The sequence below is a fragment of the Lolium rigidum genome, unplaced genomic scaffold, assembly GCF_022539505.1.
Source record: "Lolium rigidum isolate FL_2022 unplaced genomic scaffold, APGP_CSIRO_Lrig_0.1 contig_20309_1, whole genome shotgun sequence".
NCBI lineage: Eukaryota > Viridiplantae > Streptophyta > Magnoliopsida > Poales > Poaceae > Lolium > Lolium rigidum.
The window spans coordinates 149,287-170,765 of record NW_025899959.1 but is presented as its reverse complement, the minus strand read 5'-3'; the positions used below and the strand labels follow the sequence as shown (position 1 = coordinate 170,765).

Genomic DNA, 21,479 nt, shown 5'->3' with positions numbered 1-21,479 from the left:
AAAAATAATAAATTTTGAAAATATTTGTTCCAATTTAAAATTTGTTTCATTTTAAAATTTGTTCCATTTTGAAAATTGTTCCAATCTAAAAAAATGTTCAAATTTTGAAAATATTTAAATTTCAGAAAAAACTAAAATAATTTTAAAAAATCGTGTCTAAAAAGAATCAGCTTTTGAAAAACGTAAAAAGAAAAAAAACAGAAAAACGAAAAAGCAGTAAAAAACAAAAAAAAGAGTGGGCATGTTGGGCCGGCCCAACAACCCGCTTGGGGGGTGTGCGGCGCCTGGTATGCGCCGACCAGGTCGGCGTACAGCACCCCTCATGTCGGACGACTGGAGGCTATGATAAACTCGGGAGGTCAGTTCGGGCCCGAGGCGCCCAGGCCCACTTCACCGTTACAGAAAAGCCCAGGACCAGCAAGCGACCACCGCTTCTTCTTTTTTCCCTTTCTCAGCTTAAATTTTCCTTTTCCTCAAAAAAAAAAAGCTTAAATTTTCCAAAGCATTTCACACTAGTGACTCTTATGAAATGGTATGTCTGAAAAACAAACGTGACTTAGTTTTCCTGATTTTACACCTTTACTTGGCATGATCAGCTCCTTGTTTTCTACACTTGGACAAATAAGTTGGATCACCAATTGAAAAAGGAAGATATTTGTATGGTAGCCCACAAGCTTGCAAAACATTGATGTACTGTAGTTTTTTTTTGTTGAAGGAAGGAACTGATTTAGAGTTTTGTCCATGTGGAAATGGAATGCACCAGTAGAGGTCCTAATCCGTCAAGGCTCATTGCCTGTCAAGCAATGTGGATACTAAACCTCGTCTCATGCAGAACAAAAGGACTCAGCGGCTTGACCGTTCAGACCCATAAAACATGATCATGATGTCACTATGGAGAAGAGTGAATTCGGTTGGCATACACCTTCATAAAAATTTACATACTTTGTAAGTGCGTAATCAAAACATAATTTATGCTAAATAAACTATAACATTGTTGTGTATTTTGTTTATGCGCCTATGGAACCATCGAATCAAATAGAGCTTAGGTTTAAAAAAATCAGATGGAGCTCTTATTAGTTATGACATAATACAAAAACGATTTGGGCCTTTAGGAAAGTTTTTCCTCACATGTAGTTCATAAAAAAAATCGCATTGACTATTTATCTTCTTGGGAGATTTTTTGTGGCCAGTCCATGAACCTGACATGTTCATATGTGTGTCTTAAAATCCTAATGGTTGTATCCTAGATTATAATGTACTCCATCATTATTTATACCTTGTAAGCACATGTTATATATGTGTCTTCTTGGGAGTACTATTTATGTGTATCTTCCTCCTTCAGAATTGGAAGAGGCGCACTTTCTACAAAAACATAGCTTCTCAAGAGACTGGAAATATCTTCACATTAGGTGTACACTGCTTTCTCGCCTTACCGACATGAGCACGAGTTCCACGACCTTAGTGTATTAGAACTAAGTCATGGCACAAACAAATTTGCATACCACAAACCTTCATAATAAGTAATGTCCACAACACGCTGGAAAATTAAATACTATGTACGGAGATTTGCCTTAAGTATGATGACGTGAAGTTGAGAATTTGTCTACATCTATGGGGACAACAAATATACCCATCCATTTTTTATCCCTGGCGAAGGCACTTTGGAAAAGTACCACCAAACATAAGGGATTTTACTTTTTTTAAACTGAGGTAATCACCCGCTACAGTCACTTCCATGTAATGCACACCATCCTCACTATTGATAAAATCTAGCATTAAGAACGGAGCAACAACATACATCTATTAATTTATTGTAGAAACTATAAACAAGAACTGTGTATATAACAGAATAATCTTATAAACAAGAATACACCATGAAACTGTTTCGAAAAAAAGAATACAACATGAAAAATAAGATAGAATTGATCGCAATCATGTTGGACATATCATATGATATAGTGCAATTGAGGCAGATAGATACTAGACTTTATATGATGAAGTTGATGCCACAAACTCATCGCTTAGGGGGGGGGGAGAGAGAACTCCCTATTTATCATGAACATCAAATGAGTCAATGTCGGCGATGCATATGCATCTAGAGATGATTGCAACAACGTTGCCCTCCAATGTTCTGCGGCGTTTTATCTCCATTATGTTATGTCTTTGTATGTCGCCTTTTCGCGATTGTGAAAAATAAAAGGTGCAATAATGGCATTTCCCCTATTGCCAATGATAGGAGTGCCCTGCATTTTCTCATGGACATGGTGTACATTATAATGAAATATACATTCTCAACAGTGCTTCCATAAGACTCTGCATATATGGTGAAACATTTAACCTATGGACATGAGTATAAGTAACATGATCTTTGGTTGTCATAATTTATTAATGGGACAAACGAACTTTCATTTCACCTACCTACAATTAATAAGTAATGGCTAGTTTCTTTCAGTGGAAACATAGTGTACATAACTTTTCACCCACTTTCTCGCTACCATAAATAACGATAACAACATCCACTCCCCTATATATGCCCTTCACTTTTTAGTTGGAAATTTTGTAGTCCACCCTCCATGTTTGTATCTTAGCATCAGTATAATATGTTTAGTATACACCAAGAAAATCTAGATCACCAATTATACAATATGTCGATACTACATGTATTGAGTGCTAAATATTGGTTTCTTGAAAAACAAAATATAGTGCTATGAGAATGGAAGACATCGGGTGAAACCCTACAAGGAACTTATGTAAACCGTCTCACGTCTCCTAGAAATTAGGTAGCTCTAAGCGTCTTATGTGCACTTTCTTCTACCTCTTGTCTCGTGTCTCCTAACGTGTTCGGGGAAAGGGCCCCGAAGTAGCCTAAAGTTGACCGGGGACGGTGGCGGAGGCCTGCTGGGGGAGGCGAGCGTGGATTGATGAGGGAGAGCAACTCAAGTTGGTGGCCTGCCGGGGTAGGTGGACAGCCGGGTTAGGGGTGGGCGGGAGAGGGGGATCTACGGCTAGGGTATCCGGGCACGGGGTTGAAGGCCCGATTGATGGGGGTCAAGCGAGTGAGGAGAAATAGACTAGCTCGATACAGTTTTCACTTCACGGTGGCATATCCATGTAATTTGTCACTGCTCCGTAGTTTGCTGGCTGGAGAATTCCTAGAAGATCGAGATACTCCGCATTTTGTACATCAATATTGGCTAGCTTCTCGGATCTAGCTCCATAGAGTTTGGTTGTTCGGTGCTGCTCTACCACGGATTTTGGGCAGGTTGGAAGATGTGAGTTGCCGAACAGCCCTAACGATTTCACTGTGCAAGTTTTGGCTAACAACTCCGTAAATGTTGTCTCCCTCATGTGAGTGCCTTCGAAATAGTTTTATGTACATTTTCTCAGTTTTGCATTTGCTGAAAAGGAACAACCTTATGGCATATTGTTTTCAAACATTTTTCTCAATAGTAGATTTCATTCATTTTTCCCCGGTACACCTCACAAGCCATGACCCAAACTACGTGAGGGGAGAAATCCCAGCGATGCACCACGTCTCCCCAGCCATTTTCTCACTCACGCGTTTTGTTCCCGATCCTCTCATCTCCCAAACCAAACTACCAATCCCTCACCGCGCCACCTCCTCTTTTAATTGTTGCCAGAAGAACAACACGCTCGCACGTCCGAAACGCTGCAAACGAGCATCTCGACCTTCATGACGTGGGCGACCGATAGATGGCACAATCCGACGTCCAACAACACAGTGAAAGACACGGGTGTGTGAGAGAGACCCTCACGCGGCGGTGGTGGGGGGATCTCTCGTTCCACACATAACCACGACGTGGGCAAGCCACGTCGGACGGCGGCCCCCTAGCACGCGATGGAAATCGGATCCTCATGCGCTCCAAGATGCTCCGGCAGAGCGCACGCCTAACCATCGCCTAGGACATGAGGGCCCAGGAGGCATGGAGGCCCGTCGTCTAGCGACGAGGGGTATAGTAGACAAACATGTGAGAGATAACTGCGAAGGGGAATCTCGTGACCGGTCGCGTGGTGGGACCTAGCTTCGTGTGTCCTCCAAGGCTCGCCATCAGACAATTCTACTTTCCGGGAGAGGTGGTTAGCCAAAATCGTTGAGACTTTTGACAACTCTTATGTACTTCGAGTTGGGAACTGCAATTTCTAGAAAAGTAATGTGTGTTGATTGTTTCGATCATATGTATTATATAGAATTACCTTCCAAAGAAGTTTTCTAACTATTTCAAACAAAAAATATCCACTGACCTGTACCATCTTAGAAAAATCCAGTATTTTTCCTATGGTGCACTCAAATCATCATGTAGGATTTACAAAATTATGACAATGTTGTGCCTTTTTACCGGGTTGTTGGAAGTTGTGCATCAAATAAAGCTCTAATCACTTACGTGCTTAAGTAATTGAAGATGATGTTTGTGCTATTTCAAGCCTTTAAGTAAAGATTATCCTCACATATAGTTCCACAAAGCTATTATGGTTGTAATGATTTATTTTCCCGAGTAATCTTTGGTTAAATATTTACCCTATGGACAGGAGTATAAGTAACATGATCTTTGGTTGTCAAAATTTATTAATGGGACAAACCAATTTTCATTTCATCCAGCTACAATTAATAAGTAATGGACAATTTTTTTCGTGGAATCATGTTGTACATTTATTTTCACCCACTTGCCCGATACCATATATACCCACAACAACATCCACTGGCCTATATATCCCCTTCACTTTTCAGCTGCTGATTTTGTAGTCCACACTCCATGTTTGTATCTTAGCATCAGTATGATAGATTTAGCATAAACCATGAAAATCTAGACAATCAATTATACAATATGTTGATACTACATGTATTGAGTGCTAATATTGGTTTCTGATCAAAAACAAGATAGAGTGCTATATATGAGAATGGAAGGCATCGGGTGAAAGTCTACAAAAAATTTATGTGCACCGGCGTGTATCTCATCGGAACAAGTTAGATCTAAGCTGTGTTTGGTCCCTCTTGTAGCGTGTGTTTGATGTGGTAGAATACTTGGTCGAATAAAACGTGTTACTAGCTACTGCAACAGTGGAGGGTGCGGTGTTGTCAGCTCGCAAGGATTTTAGTGTGCAAGTTCTAGATAGCTTTGAAGTAGCTTCGCAGTAGCTTTGATGTGCCTTCGAAGTAGCTTTGATGTACTTTTTACTCGGTTTTGTATTGGCTGAAAAGAAAGAACCTACATACAGGTGATAAGAAGAAATCTGAAGAAATCACAATTTCGCATTCACATAAACTAGCGAGTACACACCTTATGGCATAATATGTTCAAACATGTTTCTCCAATACTAGATTTCATTAATTTTCTTGGTACACCTCAAAAGTCATGACCCAAACAACATGAGGGGAGAAAGGCTGGCGAGGCGCCACATCTCCCCAACCATCGTGTCAGTCACGCGCTTTGTTCCCGATCCCCAACCACACTACCAACCGCTCGAGGCGCTCCTTCGTTTTAACTGTGGGGAAGACCAGCATGCTCACGCGCCTGAAACGCTATGACCGAGCGGCTCGACCCAACGTTGATGACATGCGTGACCGGTAGAAGACATACTGCAGGACATGGGCACGTGGAACCGTGTGTAGGGTGAGGAATCTCGCGCGATCTCCCGTGAGGACCCACAGATGACTACGACCTAGCCATGCCACGTCGAACGGCGGCCGGCCCCCAGCACACACGACGGAACCGGATCCTCATGCGCTCCAGAATGACCCCATCGAGCGCGCCTAACCAGCGTCCTTGAAGCGAGGGCCCGGCATGTGTGGATGCCCATCATCCAGCGACGAGGGCAATAGACCGCACGTGAGAGATAACTGCGACGGGGAATCTCGCGACCGGTCACGCGGTGGGACCGTGAGACATGGCTCTATCAAGATGGCTCCGTGTGTGTTCCTAGGCTCACCATCGGACAACACGCTGCTTTCGGGGAGACGAGGTTAGCCAAAATCGTCGAGACTTTTGACAACTCTTATTTACTTCGAGATGGGCACTACAATTGTTAGAAAGGTGATGTGTTGGTTGTTTTGATCATAAAAATATATTACATCTTTATCGAAAAAACTGTAATATATAGCATTACCTTCCAAAGAAGTTTTTAATCTATTTCAAAAAAAAATCCGCTGACATGTACCCTCTTAGAAAAATCCAATATTTTCCTATGGTGCACTCAAATCATCATATAGGATTTACAAAACCATGACAATGTTGTGTCTTTTTACTGGGTTGTTCGAAGTTGTGCATCAAATAAAGCTCTAATCACTTACGTGCTTAGATATTTCTTTCGATAAAGAGAATATATTAATATCAAAAGATGCACGTGCTTAGATAATTGAAGATAACCTTTGTGCTAGTTCAAGCCTTTGGGTAAAAAATTTCCTCACGTGTAGTTCCTCAAAGGTATTATGGTTGTAATGATTTCTTTTCTCGAGTAACCTTTATCGGCCAGTCAGTTGTTTCATTGTGGCATGTGTATATGTATTAATACTAAAATTGAGTATTATTCTTCATGTTTATATTGATTATTGTTATAAATGAAATAGTTTATGCCCATGTCTCAATTGTGAATAAAACATACCTTCACATGGGAACTTTCATCTTTTACAAGATTTTTGTAAAGATAAAAGGAATCACATGCCCAACTTTAAATTAATAAAGTCACAAGGTTTTGACACGAATTATACTTACACGAGATGAGACAGTGACCATGGCCTTTCTTCTGCCTACCCTAGTACATCTACCTTGAGCTTTGTGTGATTTAATTGACTTGTGATAAAACCATAATTTTTTTAACCCGGACCCAACACCTAAGTGTCTTAGATGTGGTACATATGGTGTATGTTATTTGACTCATTTTCTCCATAGTTTAAAATAGCTGGCTGCGGCATTTAGTTATGATATTTTCAGAAGCTAAAATAGCGGGCTACTGTATTTAACAGTGATATTTTCAAAAGGTTAGAAAGGCTATAGCGCAACTATAGCAGGCTAATCCATTTAGCATTCCTTCAAAAACATGGGAAATTTGTGTCATATTTTGCCAAAAATAGAGAAAAACTATGTCTCAAACCTGATTTGAGCTACAACTCATTTTAGCGTACAACCCAGTTGAACAGATATTCATAAAACATGAAATAAAAAGGAGCAGAGATTGGAAATTCAGAAAACATGATATTCAGTGGCTAAATTATGGGCTAATGAGGATAAATATGGCTATAGCATGCTATTAGCAGGTTTTCTAATTTAGCCTAGAAATGTCGCAGCCGTAGCAAGAGATGTCCCAAGAGGCTATAGCTAGACTATAGCTGGGCTAGCCGACTATTCAAAACTTTGATTTCTTCATCCACTCTTACTCACATGCAGTTCATGAAATTTTTACTGCAATAAGAATTATTTAGTTGAGTGGGGCGTTCCCGTGTCTTTAACTCTTAATGGTTGCACCTTCGATTGAATGCATTATATATATATGTTCAGCTTCCACCATTAGAACTGGAAGAGCTCGTATCCATGCTTAGCAGTTCTAACTTTCATTTGTATATTAGGTGGAACCGATGTCACTTTCCTTTCTGGCCTGAGAATATGTACCATGGTCTTGATTGTTATAATTTATAGATGGATGTACCATTTTTCATCTCACCCACGCATACAACTTTTTTTTTTGAGAATGACACCCACACCTACAACTAATAAGTAACATTGTGTACATTATTTCCTCAAGCACATTCCCCGCTACCATATATACCCAGACCATCACTTACCAATATACATGTTCACTTGTGATCTAGAAATTTGTGTATTTTACAACCACCTTTGTATCTTATCATCAATATAATTACTTTAGAATGCACGAGGGAAAGCTAGATTACTAAATACAAGAGCATGTCAGCACTACATGTATTGAATGCTAATTATTTGTTCATGAGAAATAACATGAAGAAGTGCGATGAGAATGGAAGGCATCGGGAGAAATTATACAAGATCTGAATTGCCAGTGAGTATGAATGTCAATGAGATTGTACATGTTTGCAACCAACTTATGTCAACCGTCTGTTATCACCATTCATAGTGAAGTATCTCTAGGTGATCTTTGGTTGCTCCAAGTCCATGAAGGTGATGCGATACAATCCAACACACAATATTGCACACACTATCATCTACGAACAAGGGGACTCAAGGGGCACTCTTACGGGATCGTAAATAGTTAGTGTGAAAGTACCAGCTACCAACTCCGTCGATGTCGCGTGCGCCATCGATTTACCTTTGAGAATCTACATACTTGCTTTTTTTTTTTGCTCATTTTTGTATTTATTGACAAGAAGTGCTTACCAAGTGATAATAAGAGTAAGTAAGCTGAAGAAATCACACTTTGCATGGTGCTAGTGAGTCAATATGCGTCTTTGAAAGCCTCGTGTTGTTCCAAGGGATGGTCCAAATGCATGTGGTATTCTTGTATGTTTATATATCTGTATATTTCAATTCATGCACCACAAACTACTCGTGATACGCATATTTTTTTTTCAAACGACTCCTCTCGTCGATTTTCATTATCAAGAGATAACGAAAAACACAGCAATTGGTCTGGTAGGAAGAACAGAAAGAAATATACACATTTCCAAGATTTGTTTCGACATTAGACTGCGACCAATTTTGTTTTTCAGCAGATTTCGCAGGAACCAAACCAGGTGAGGGGAGAGCGGCCGGCGACGCGCCACGTGTCCCCACCCGCTGCCTCACTCACGGGCTCTGCTCCCACCCAAATCCAGGCTTCCACTCGCGCCGCGACACCTCCGTTTTCACCGGCGACGAGGCCGACCGCCTGCCGATAATGGCTTCCGCCGCACTGGCCTCTCCCGCGCTGCACCCTCCGCCGTGCCGCCACCGCACTCCTCGCGTGCGCCCAGCATCCGCCGCCGCCGTCGCTCCATTGCCGCGCCGCCGTCTCGGCACCGCCGCGCGCTGCCGGGCGGTCGCCGCCCCCGCCGGGCCCTCGGCACCCGGGTACGTATAACTCCCCCACTCAGCCCAACTCCTTGCCGTTAGAACCACGCGAGAGCGCGCCAACCAAGCAAGCACGTACTAATCGTCGTCGTTCAGGGTTGCGGAGAGGCCGGAGGCGGACGTGGTGGTGATCGGGAGCGGGCTCGGGGGCCTCTGCTGCGCGGGCCTCCTGGCGAGGTACGGCCTCGACGTGGTGGTGCTCGAGAGCCACGACCGCCCCGGAGGCGCCGCCCACTCCTTCGACGTCAAGGGCTTCCACTTCGACTCCGGCCCCTCGCTCTTCTCCGGATTCCAGTCCAGAGGGCCCCAGGCCAATCCCCTCGCGCAGGTCACCCTTCCTTCCTTCATCCCTCTGCAAATAAACAACAGATGCAAACACCAAATTTTGTTGGGGGATTTTTTTTTTTTGGCTGTAGTCTGTACTGAACTACTAACTATACTGAACTATATCTGTTGCAATGCGATGATGATTCGATCGGCCTGCAGGTCCTCGACGCGCTAGGCGAATCGGTTCCATGTGCCTCGTATGACTCGTGGATGGTGCATGTCCCTGAAGGCCAATTCGAGTCACGGATAGGGCCAACTGATTTCCTCAAGGTGGTTCACTTCACTTTTAGCATGTGCAGTGGATTGTTCTGGTATGCATTGTAATGATGGTTCCTAGTTGGTCTGTGGACTGAAATGTGCTAATAATCACGACTTATAACCGATTGGCATTTTCCGTAGTAACTGTAGTAGTGCTGTGTCACATCTATCAGATGCTTAGTGATACATTTTCTTTGTAGCCGGATGCTATGGTCTGTAGTGATTATATGTAATTCTTGCAGGACCTTGAGACGTATGTTGGCCTTGATGCAACCCGGGAGTGGCAAAAGCTTCTAGTGAGTTCCCTATACTCGATACTTAGTTTCATAGGAGAAGTATTTTTCAACTGTACCTAGACACACTGAACTGCTGAAAAAACACATGATGCCCGATGGGCAATGAACTGCTTCTTTGTGCTTTTTAAATAGCATATACAATTTTCGTGTAAATTTGTGCAAACATCACTTTTCAAATTTGAGTCCAAGATTAGTTTACGTTAATCTTATGTCCTCTGATAACCTGTGCTGATATAATATTAAAAACAATCTCAGGATGCAGTTCTTCCTATATCTGCAGCTGCGATGGCTTTGCCTCCACTTTCCATTCGAGGTGATTTGGGCATTCTTTCCACAGCAGCCAGTAGATACGCCCCTTCTCTGTTGCAGTCCTTCATAAAAATGGGGCCTAAAGGAGCTCTAGGCGCTACAAAACTTCTACGCCCGTTCTCAGAGATCGTTGATTCACTTGACCTGAAAAATCCCTTCGTTCGTAACTGGATCGACCTCCTGTGCTTTCTACTTGCAGGAGTGAAATCTGACAGCGCTCTTTCTGCAGAAATGGTAAGCTAATAAATTTCCACCAGGTTAAATTCCTGCTCATTTCTGTGTTTATCCCAATCCCAAATTTTTTTTGCATTGCATCAAAGCTGCACAATATTAAACCTGCAACAAATGATAATTGATACCAAAATGCAGAATGTGTATCATGTGACCAAACCCAGGATTCTTGCATTGTACTCAATCTATGTCCAGAAAGTGAACTGTATTACAACAATGTGTAGTGCGAATCAAATAAGTGAAATAAGTTATTGCATGCTGTATTTATTTGAGTCTGTTCATGGATCTTGCTTGATGGTAAGAACCATTGTTGGGTAAAACACATGCAACATTGCCATCCTTCCATAGGGTGATATAACTGTTCCGCTGATGTTGCATGTGATATATGGCTACTTGCCCTTAACAATCAGTGCACCTAACCTTGAGATAACCTTGCTGTTACTGTAGGGCCATGTTTTGGGACATATACAGATTACTGTCATGGTCCCCTAAACCACTCATTGCAGTTTCTGTGGTAGTGATTGTATTTTGTACTGTAAACCATTTCTATAGGTTGCCAGTACACTTTCCCAGTTGTGGATGGCAGTGACTGCTGCAGGAATTATTACAGTGCCTTTGTTGTCTTGTTGGTATCATGCTCAATGGCAAATGGACGTCTAGATACTTTGGATCTAAACCACTCAATGCTCAATGGCATTTGAACCATGGGCTTTTGTAACTTGTAAGAGTGAGACTTATCTTTTCCATATCAATCAACCTTTACCTCTAAGAATTGGTGGCTCTGCTGAACTCCCCCATGGCTCTGCTGAACTCTCCCTTCAAATATGCCTAGATACTTTAAAATATATATAATTCTGAAGTTTTATGTTCATCATTTGGTCTAACTACAATATCAGGTTTATATGTTTGCAGAATGGTACAAACCAGGATGCTCGCTTGAGTACCCTCTGGGCGGAAGTGGAGCAATCATAGATGCCCTTGTACGAGGTATCGAAAAGTTTGGTGGAAGACTTGCTCTTAATTCTCACGTGGAAAAGATTTTAATCGAGAATGGTCGGGCTGTTGGTGTCAAGCTACGAGGTGGACAAGTAAGCAGATCCAGAGGATATTTTATTGCCAAAATATAAAATAAAATATTACCTCATGGGAATGATCAGCTAGTCATACCTCCCTGTGATGAATGAAATTTGCATTTTCCTCGTAAAAGCTAGAAGAGAGCAAGAGTGCTATGACATGAGCACACCCAATACTAGTAATGATTAGTAAGGCTCTGATTCTGATGACATATTGGTTATCATATCAAGTATGGCATGTTTCAAAATATCTTTATCCTTATAGATGCCAAAAAATTCTTCAATCAGATGGTACAGTCCACAATAGGCAATACTATATATTATCTTTTCCAAGCAAACTAAGTGGTGCCTTCTGTACTAAATATCCTATTTAGATTAGGCCTTGCCACCTTTCCAGTAGTGGCAGACCATGGAAATCTTGTAGGCCTAGATGATCTTGTTGTCTTATGCATCTGTTTTCGTGTGTCATGATTGTGCAACATATCATTTTTGGTCACAAGATGGCAGCCTTTTCCCCTTGTATTGAGAGTTTCATCATGCTACCTATGGTTTGAAGATGCAGCTACTGAAATCTTATCAGGAATTTGTTCCTCTTGCAGATCATACGTGCAAAAAAAGCGGTTGTTAGCAATGCATCTATGTGGGATACTTTGGATCTGCTACCACCAGATGCTGTCCCAAAATCATACCAAGATAAAGTGAAAGCAACTCCACAGTGTGATTCATTTATGCATCTCCACTTGGGCTTCGATGCAGAGGTTGTTTACATATGCTTGCCCCGAACAAATTATCTTTATATTTGGCTTACTTATGTTTTTTTTACTGTAACCACCAATGTTACTGGAACAGAATGCTAGAGAAGACCTCGGGATCCATCATATTGTGGTCAATGATTGGAATAAAGGAGTTGATGGTGAGCAGAACGTTGTGTTAATATCAGTTCCTAGCGTTCTTGGAGAGGGTCTGGCTCCGCCTGGAAAGCACATCCTCCATGCTTATACACCAGGAACAGAACCTTTTGGTTTATGGGAAGGGCTTGACCGGAAAAGCGCGGAGTACCGAAGCCTGAAAGAAGAACGTTCTGAGGTACAACATATCAGAATTACTATTCTCTAGCTTTTCCCCCCTTATATCTTGGAATCAGCACCTAGAAATCGGTGCACTTCAACATCTTTGGAACTCCTTTTTCGAAAGTTCATCAAAAAACTCTTTTCTCAAAAGTTAAGCAAGGCATTGCCACACCTTTCTAGGAAAGGGCGCCTCCATTTACTGACTACGAGCTGCTGTAACCTGCTGTCTCGAGCAACTTTCTAACGCAAACTTTCCAGGTGATGTGGAAAGCCGTGGAGCTGGCCCTCGGCCCGAAGTTCAGCAGGGAGAAATGCGACGTGAAGCTGGTTGGCACGCCGTTAACGCACAAGAGGTTCCTCCGAAGGAACAAGGGAACCTATGGCCCAGCCATAAAGGCTGGAGAGGCGACGTTCCCGGGGCAGGCGACGCCGATCCCCCAGCTGTTCTGCTGCGGCGACTCCACCTTCCCAGGGATCGGGGTGCCTGCGGTGGCGGCAAGCGGCGCGATTGTCGCCAACACGCTGGTGTCCGTGTCACAGCATTCGGAGCTCCTCGACGCTGTCGGGATCTGACCATCTAAGTGCAGAACATGTGCCAGTAAGTAATATATTTAGCCAGCCAGCCCCATTATACAGAATAAACTTGGGGTACTGAAACGGGTCAAAATACATAGCCTTGGAGCTTTTCATGGGCATCACACAGATGCTCTGAAGGTTAAAAGAAAATCATCCCCATTCCTCACATGGAGCCCAGCTGTGAATCAGCTTCTCACAGTCACAGCAGTACAGCACACACACCAGCACTTTACAGTGACACACATATTCAAACCAAAGTTGTCGAAGTGTAGTAGGAGTATAGCATTTGACTCGGTCAGCGGGAGAGCACGCAGGGTCTCCATTGCATGATGTGGATGAACAGCGCGGCTATCTTTCCTTGGTGGACCTTTTGAGTGCTCCTTTCTGTTACGACCACTTGTTTCTTGTTGCCATTCTATCTTTTCGGGGTAAAGCAAAGGCATGTGGCTGCAGCTGCCTTTGTGTGTCTTTGCTTGCTAGCTTGAAGTATCCTCACCTCAAGTTTGTTTCTTTGGTTGCATTTCAGGCAGGCAGGCAGGCAGAGCTGTGGGTATGGGAGTACATACATACAGGAGAAAAGAAACCACACAACAAATAATTCAGTACATACACAAGGAAAAGAATCAACATTTTTATGCAGTACGTACATACAGAAGAAATAGCATAGAAACCTATCAGCACATACAGAAAAGGAAGAAATAGCCATAGTTTCACAATGTATGTAATCTAGCTGATGTTATACACAAAGAAACATGATGGAGAATGTAGACACAGGTGTTACATTATATCTGTACATTGCTGATTATTCAGGTATAAATATAATTACATGGAGTTCATATTGTCCGGCACTGATAGTGCTGCTCCTGACAAAGTTGTCTCCTGAAGCGAACCATACAATGCTGTATTGTTTCTACCGAAAGTTTTGTGCCACATGCAACCTTTTGGCCCTCTGCACTTACCACGTACTGTTGGAACTCTGATCAATGCTGTATTGTTTCTACCGAAACTGGAAACTTACTTTTAACAGCAACATCTGCATGGTGAAAGCTGTGCTTTTCTAGCTTTCAGAAATGTCCTTTGTACTACTCCCATGTATCCTTTTCATAACTAGTGTCTCATTTGAACTTCATCCTCAGCAAAACTAACACCGTTTCAATCAGTGAGGAAGTAATATTAAAAATTGACAGGAGTCACACCAAGAAATTGACAGAAGTTATACTAGAAAACCAAGATAATCCTCTCACATCAGAAGTCACTCCCAGGTCAAGAAACACGTCCCATCCATCAGTCAATCCAGACAATTTTCACACCGCCAAATTGACTGCACCAAGCAAACATTTGCCATACCCAAGGAACACACTAGAAAAATGCCTCAAATCAGAGGTGTCACCTCACCTCACATCCACAGCTATTCACAGTTGACACCCAGTTTGTTTGTTCCTATATTTATTTAATAGTTTCTTCCTCTTTTTTTACTAGTTCACATGCCATCACCTCCTCCTTAATTATTTTTCTACTCCATGCCATTCCGTGCCAATTATTTTTGCCAGAAAAGGAAAAGTTTGGAAGAGAGGAGCAGGCAGCAGCCCCTCCGCACTCACTCTCACTGAGACTCCCTCAGAGGCTCAGACCAGCCACCATTGCCTACTTGCTCCTGGGACAGCCACCCTGCTGACCATCTAGCTAGCGCGGCCCGGACTGAGCAGCCCTGCAAGAACAGTTCCTGGAGGGAGAAGAGTCGCTGGAACCGTGGAGCTGCGGCCGAGGGGCGGTGGCTTGATCTGCTCCGAGAATTTTCGATTCTTCGATCGATCTCTGCGAGGTTTGGTTCCAGGTACTGGTTCCTGGATTCTTTGATCCCACCAGATTTTTAGTGCTCGCGCCGGCCCGGTTTGCGGCTGTTTCGTCGAGGAATTGGATTCGGGATGGATCGTCTGGTTTATCTCGGAGGATCTTAGTCCAATTTTGAGATTGATCCCTTGGGATTTGGAGTATTTTAATTCAGCGGATCTTCTTGGTCTGTGGACTGTGGGTGTGTGGAAATTCGGCTTTTTTTTTTTTCTTTCTTGGAGATGCCAGATGTGTACTCTGACTGAAAACTTATGAGCCTGCTACAAATTGTTTCCTGACTATTTTCCTGGGCATTTTACCGACCCAAGTTATCAATCCGATGTTTGCTAGTGCATTAGTTTTCTCTATTATACTCGAGATATCTCATATTAGAATTTGGTGCAAATGTTTATGCAGGTGATATTGAAGCAAATGGTGTCAGAGGGATGGCAGGATGTTCTTCTGCTGGAAGTGAAATGAGCCCTCTGCTGTCTGGTCTTTGATCTCCACTAATCCTTACTCCAATCAGTTGGGACTGGGAGATGGCGTATTCAGGCCAAAGGCATGGCGGTGCTGGTGCCGGGAGCTCGTCGCGGCAGGGGAGTGGCTTGAAGGGGCAGGCTAGCTCAGTTGAGTTCCTTGGGAGGGGGATGGTGGGAATGCAGCTGAGAGATGCCAAACCAGATGCTGATGATGAACGGGTAGGTTTTGTTGGATGAGCAATCTATTGTTAATGAGCATATTTTAATCAACCATATTTTACAAGACATCTTCTTCCTTCAATCTCTCTGTTCTTGACTTTTTTGTGTGTACTACCTGATCATTGCGTTGTTGCAAGCCTAAGTATGTGATTTGCATGTGTTCTAGATCCTGCGAATGCATGGTTTGATGGTCTGGCTTTGCTATGTGACGGTTCATGTGTACTGCAAGCGTAGGAAAACTGTTGATCAGCTTTGCAGCTTGTTTTACTAAGTGAACAGACTCAATTCTTTGTTTGCAGGACACTGAGCCAGATGTGGTTGCAGATTCCGGCGCTGAAGCTGGTCACATAATTTCAACCACAGTCCGTGGCCGAAATGGTCTGCCTAAACAGGTAGAGGCGATTCTACATTCATCTTTACAATCTATAACATTTCGCTGTGAAGCATAATTTGCTGATATGGTGGTTAATGAAACAGTCGGTCAGTTACATCGCTGAACATGTGGTTGGAACTGGTTCTTTTGGGGTTGTATATCAGGTAGACTTCTGACCTTTGCACCGTGTAAACTGGTCTTTGCTCAACTGATAGTTGAAGGCATATAACTTGTTATCATCAACTCTTCAGGCCAAATGTCGAGAAACAGGTGAAATTGTTGCCATCAAGAAGGTTCTTCAAGACAAGCGATACAAGAACAGGGAGTTGCAAATTATGAATATGCTTGACCATCCCAACATTGTTGGTCTTAGGCATTACTTCTTCTCAACCACTGAAAGGGACGAGCTTTATCTCAATCTTGTCCTTGAGTTTGTTCCCGAGACAGTAAACCGGATGGCAAGACAGTACAACAGAATGAATCAACGAGTGCCCCTCATTTATGTCAAACTATACACGTATCAGGTCTGACCTGACTTGGCCGTTATTTTTCCAAATGATGTTATGCTTTTCAGAATCATCCCCAGTATTTTTTTTAACAAAGAGCATTTAACTTTAATTTTTGCAGTAGGCATACTTATTATCAAAATTATCTACATGCTTTCATGTGGAGCTCGTTATACAGATTTTTTTCTATTAAATTAGTATATTATATGTTTCCTACTTGGTTGCAGCCCTTTTTTGTCCTTGTGCCTGATAGTTGAGTACTGTATTGGGACCTATCTAGAACTTCAGATTAGTTAAAGTAAAATAAAGTCAGATACATTCAAACGTACAACTGAGCAAGCCTGCCAGTTGTCCTGTCTTTGCATTTATGTTCGACATCTTTCTTCCTATATTTTTAGTTAACCACAAGGTGCTATTTTATAAATATAGAGCACACATGTGATGAGATGCTATCACATATTTTGTGGTAGAAGATGAAGGCTGTCTCTACAGACTACAATAGATTATCTACTGTATAACTGATGATTCACACATTAGTTAATCTTAATTGCTTACATGCCATAATAGTGCTTTCATTTTTCTGGATATTGTTCTTGTGCAGATAGAATTTTAGTCAACGACTTCCATCATACACCTGTTTGCTCTTTGTAGTTATTGAAGTCAGAAATATAATGTCTTATGTCTCAACCATGCAATAAAATTATTCCTTCAGTAGTATTATGATATTGATTATTAGTACAGAATGTGACTGTTACAAGTCATCTAATCATTGTTCTGTAATCTTGTAACTTGCAGATATGCCGAGCACTTTCTTATATACATAACAGTGTTGGCATCTGCCACCGTGATATCAAACCACAAAATGTTCTTGTGAGATTTTTGACCTCCTTTTATATGCTCAATATGTCATACTGTACATATCTTTGACATATCATGTATGCATGATGTCATGTTGTTGGGCTTGTGGAATACAACGTAAGTTTGATTTAGTACATGGAGAGATCAAACATATCACGTATATAAAAACTGTGTCTGTGTGTTCAACTAAATGAAATAAGCAAATATTGACATCAAAAAATAATAGTCAGTTGAGAAGGTGCAAAATGGTGTTAGTGGAGTCCTGGTTTACTTTACTTCATATGTATCAGAATTTTTCATTCAAGAGTAGTGGGCAAGTGGCTTTCAGTATTTTTATCCAGTTCCGCTGAAAGTAATACTCCTGTCAAATCATCATGAAGTCATAATGACTTAGCCATCTGTGATGCATTTTTGCTCAAGAGAATGCTCATGTACTTCCTATAGCATATTTTTTACGATAAGTTTTTTTTGCGAATGTTTTTTTATGATAAGGTGACACCATAAAAAAATAATTGTCCCGTTGTTATTCAAGTAGGAGTGTCGGACTGAATCTGTAGTTCATATGCACCCGAATATCGTGATCATTGATTGGCTCCACACACCTGATATATGAAATCTAACAATTTGGAACTAAAATCATTTATCCGTATATGCTTTATTTAGTTTCCTGTGGCTGAGCCATCCCATGTGCATTGTTTGGTGCCTAGGCTACAGAAAATCATGCTATTTTATTTTCTGGATCACGAAAAGAAATTAAGGCCACATCAAACTGGGGTTATTTAAGCAGATAAATCGGTGCATTTGAGCTATACTGCTATCTGGATCATAATCAACTATGCAGGGTGAACTAAATGATGGTTCCTGCAATACAAATATGAGTTTGCTTCCCTCTGAATTGTTTGCCTAGTTGAGCTTATTACTAATCTCTGAATAATCACTAATACATCTTTACTAACCTAGTAATCTTTCCAACGTAGGTTAACCCACATACACACCAGCTCAAAATTTGTGATTTCGGCAGTGCAAAAGTCTTGGTAAGTTATCTTCTATACTAAGTAGAAATTTCAGAGTTTTGCTGATTTCTCATAGAACTTAGTAAGCTTTGTAAAAAAAGGTTTACACTTATATGCCGGTAACCTACCCAAGCATGGTGATTTCTGGACTGTTTTGATGTGCAGGTCAAGGGAGAGCCAAATATCTCCTACATATGCTCAAGATATTACCGAGCACCGGAACTCATATTTGGTGCAACTGAATATACTACTGCCATTGATTTATGGTCCACAGGCTGTGTGATGGCAGAGCTGCTTCTCGGACAGGTTTTTCTCCTGCATATGATATAAGTTTTTTATGTTCACTCTGTAGCCTGATCTCATAATATTCATCCATGCAGCCTCTTTTTCCTGGGGAAAGTGGAGTTGATCAGCTGGTTGAGATTATCAAGGTGAAATCTTGTATGGCATCTTAAACTATTTTCTCCTGCGATCTGTATTCTTTGCAATGACATGTTCAGTCATAGTGCCGTGCAGGTCTTGGGTACTCCAACAAGGGAAGAGATCAAGTGCATGAATCCAAACTACACGGAGTTCAAGTTCCCACAAATTAAGGCTCATCCATGGCACAAGGTAATTTGCATTATGTCTGTCATACAAAATTGATGCATGGTTGCTTGGTTTTCACAACTGCTCCTGTTTGGTGCATAACTGACATACAATTAAATCAAAAAAATCTCTCATGATTCCTCTGTTACCTCAATAGTTAATTTTTTATCCAGGTTTTCCAGAAGAAGCTTCCACCCGAAGCAATGGACCTTGTTAGCAGATTCCTGCAATACTCACCAGATCTTCGGTGCACTGCTGTAAGGCCGCACAGTCATTTCATTTTATCGCTACGCATTGTGCAAACTGATACCTTTTGAGTTTGTATGTTCTAACCATGGAATCATTCTTCAGATGGAAGCCTGCATGCACCCATTCTTCGACGAGTTGAGAGATCCAAACACTCGTCTACCCAACGGTCGTCCTCTTCCTGCTCTCTTCAACTTCAGATCTCAAGGTAGTGTAACCGTACTAAAATAGACTAGCAGCGGGAATATTTCGTGCCCAAATCTGTCTGCATCCAAATTACCCTCGATTGAATCAATCCATTTTTCCGCGGCCTTGGCAGAGCTGAATGGAATTCCTCCGGAAGTCATCGAGCGCCTGGTTCCAGAGCATGCGAGAAGGCAGAATCTGTTCATGGCGCTCCGCACCTAAGTTTTCTTGCGCGGGTTCTTCTTTCCTGCTGTTTGTTGTCCTGGGGGAAGCTTGTAAATTAAGGATGTAGCTTCTCCTTTTCCCTCTCCCTCGTTTTTGTTTGTTTTGGAGCTAGTTTTATTTGTGCAAGGTAGAGTTGTACAAGGATGTGAGATTTGGGGGAACTTGAAAGAAGAGGGCTTGTGCTTGATTTGAGGCTTGTGGAAGTCCCTCTAATTCTTTGGAGCTTGTGTGTAGTAACATTGCTTGGATGATGAGTTGACAGTGGTTTGATAGCGCAATCGTTTCTTCAGAAAATTTGGTTCCTTTTATTGTTTGGTGAATTAATACAAGTTGCAGTCCAGAAGGTGAAACAAATTCTTTTAGTGGTAGATGAGTTTTTTTAGAACTAGTGGTAGATGAAATCAAGTGATCAATCTAGAGATTTGGACAAGAATTTGGAGGCCCATCCCATTAGAGTAACTAAGCCCATACTCGCTGTGATTGGCCACAAAAGCCCGGGTGTACAGTCGCTGCTGGCGATGAAACCATGTCCAGCAGTAGTCTCTTGACGAATACGCCTATGTGTAGAAACCGAGAGGGAGAGAGGTTTTGGGGGGAAGCCTCGCGTGGTTTAGGCCACGGGGTTCTTGTTGTATATATAGGCTCATAGGCCGGTTAGGGTTAGGGTTACAAGGTACGTAATACGTACAAAATACATATACAATCTAACACCCCCCCCCCCCCAGCAGTCACAGCGGGAGGTTCTCGGACGCAGAGACTGAACCGAAAGTCGAAGAACAGTTGACTCGGCAATCCCTTCGTCATCACATCAGCAAACTGAAGGATGGAGGGCACATGCAATACACGAACCTCTCCAAGAGAAACCCTCTCGCGTACAAAGTGTATGTCGATCTTGATGTGCTTTGTACGGCGATGCTGAACTGGATTTGAAGACATGTAGATGGCGGACACATTGTCACAGTAGACAAGTGTGGCAGAATGAAGAGGGCGATGGAGCTCCTGGAGTAACTGGCGGATCCAACAGCATTCAGTGACAGCATGTGCAACAGCTCGGTACTCAGCTTCAGCACTAGAGCGAGAAACAGTAGTCTGACGCTTAGAGGACCAGGAGATGAGACTGTCGCCATAGTAAACACAGTAGCCAGACGTAGAGCGCCGAGAGTCAGGGCAGCCGGCCCAATCAGCTTCAGAGTAAGCTGTGAGAGCAGTCGAGGAAGACACATGCAGGTGGAGACCTGGGGGCATGCATATGAAGACAGACTTAGTGAACAGCATAGGAGATATCTGGACGCGTCAGAGTAAGATACTGAAGAGCACCAGCCAAGCTTCTATACTCAGTAGCATCAGGAACAAGATCACCCTCGGTGGCTGAGAGTTTAGACTGAGTATTAACTAGTGTAGAAGCAGGATGACAGTCTGACATCCCAGAGCGCTGAAGAAGATCCGCAGCATACTGACGCTGTGAGAGAAAAATTCCATCCGAGGAGCGACTGACCGCAATACCGAGAATGAAGTGAAGATCGCCAAGATCAGTCATGGCGAATTCGCTGTGCAGTATGTCCAGAAGATGCTGAAGGAAGGTGGTCGAGGAAGCCGTAATGATGATGTCATCGATGTATAACAAGAGGTATGCCATATTAGCTCCACTCTTCAGAACGAAGAGAGAAGTATCCATCACAGAAGCAGCAAACCCAAGGGAGGATAGGTAAGTCGCAAACCGCTGGTACCAGGCACGAGGAGTCTGCTTCAATCCGTAGAGAGACTTATGCAGGCGACAG

The 21,479-nt window shown here is 42.4% G+C and overlaps 2 protein-coding genes across 6 annotated transcripts; both read left to right on the top strand.

The window, feature by feature from the left end:
- The first annotated feature begins 8,847 nt into the window (after positions 1 to 8,847).
- LOC124680576 (prolycopene isomerase 1, chloroplastic) lies at positions 8,848 to 14,010 on the top strand. Of its 3 annotated transcripts, none has more exons than XM_047215638.1 (10): positions 8,848 to 9,035; positions 9,132 to 9,363; positions 9,522 to 9,632; positions 9,863 to 9,916; positions 10,172 to 10,459; positions 11,353 to 11,544; positions 12,129 to 12,287; positions 12,379 to 12,615; positions 12,858 to 13,197; positions 13,710 to 14,010. In XM_047215638.1, exons 1-9 carry the CDS (start codon positions 8,863 to 8,865, stop codon positions 13,170 to 13,172), a joined length of 1,761 nt encoding a protein of 586 aa, XP_047071594.1. In that variant the 5' UTR covers positions 8,848 to 8,862; the 3' UTR covers positions 13,173 to 13,197; positions 13,710 to 14,010. The 3 variants fall into 3 exon arrangements, with proteins under 3 accessions (XP_047071594.1, XP_047071595.1, XP_047071593.1); XM_047215639.1 differs by having other exon boundaries at positions 13,706 to 14,010; XM_047215637.1 differs by having other exon boundaries at positions 13,702 to 14,010.
- A 795-nt stretch (positions 14,011 to 14,805) lies between these two features.
- On the top strand, positions 14,806 to 19,955 carry LOC124680578 (shaggy-related protein kinase kappa-like). 3 transcript variants are annotated; one of them, XM_047215642.1, is made up of 13 exons: positions 14,806 to 14,997; positions 15,423 to 15,706; positions 16,006 to 16,098; positions 16,184 to 16,243; positions 16,331 to 16,603; positions 17,381 to 17,455; positions 18,421 to 18,477; positions 18,622 to 18,762; positions 18,837 to 18,887; positions 18,973 to 19,068; positions 19,218 to 19,301; positions 19,396 to 19,498; positions 19,610 to 19,955. In XM_047215642.1, the coding sequence occupies exons 2-13, from the start codon at positions 15,548 to 15,550 to the stop codon at positions 19,696 to 19,698; spliced, it is 1,281 nt and encodes a 426-aa protein (XP_047071598.1). In that variant the 5' UTR covers positions 14,806 to 14,997; positions 15,423 to 15,547; the 3' UTR covers positions 19,699 to 19,955. The 3 variants fall into 3 exon arrangements, with proteins under 3 accessions (XP_047071598.1, XP_047071597.1, XP_047071599.1); XM_047215641.1 differs by having other exon boundaries at positions 14,806 to 15,009; XM_047215643.1 differs by lacking the exons at positions 14,806 to 14,997; positions 15,423 to 15,706; positions 16,006 to 16,098; ... (2 more) ...; positions 17,381 to 17,455; positions 18,421 to 18,477 and having other exon boundaries at positions 18,716 to 18,762; positions 18,963 to 19,068.
- Positions 19,956 to 21,479: the final 1,524 nt, after the last annotated feature.

Bases quoted from the DNA above. Each gene is read 5' to 3' on its own strand.
- LOC124680576 (XM_047215638.1), top strand. From the start codon at position 8,863: ATGGCTTCCGCCGCACTGGCCTCTCCCGCGCTGCACCCTCCGCCGTGC. The intron at 9,036-9,131 runs GTACGTATAACT...GTCGTCGTTCAG, and splicing joins GCCGGGCCCTCGGCACCCGG to GGTTGCGGAGAGGCCGGAGG. The intron at 9,917-10,171 runs GTGAGTTCCCTA...AAACAATCTCAG, and splicing joins GGGAGTGGCAAAAGCTTCTA to GATGCAGTTCTTCCTATATC.
- LOC124680578 (XM_047215642.1), top strand. From the start codon at position 15,548: ATGGCGTATTCAGGCCAAAGGCATGGCGGTGCTGGTGCCGGGAGCTCG. The intron at 16,099-16,183 runs GTAGAGGCGATT...TTAATGAAACAG, and splicing joins GAAATGGTCTGCCTAAACAG to TCGGTCAGTTACATCGCTGA. The intron at 17,456-18,420 runs GTGAGATTTTTG...TTTCCAACGTAG, and splicing joins TCAAACCACAAAATGTTCTT to GTTAACCCACATACACACCA.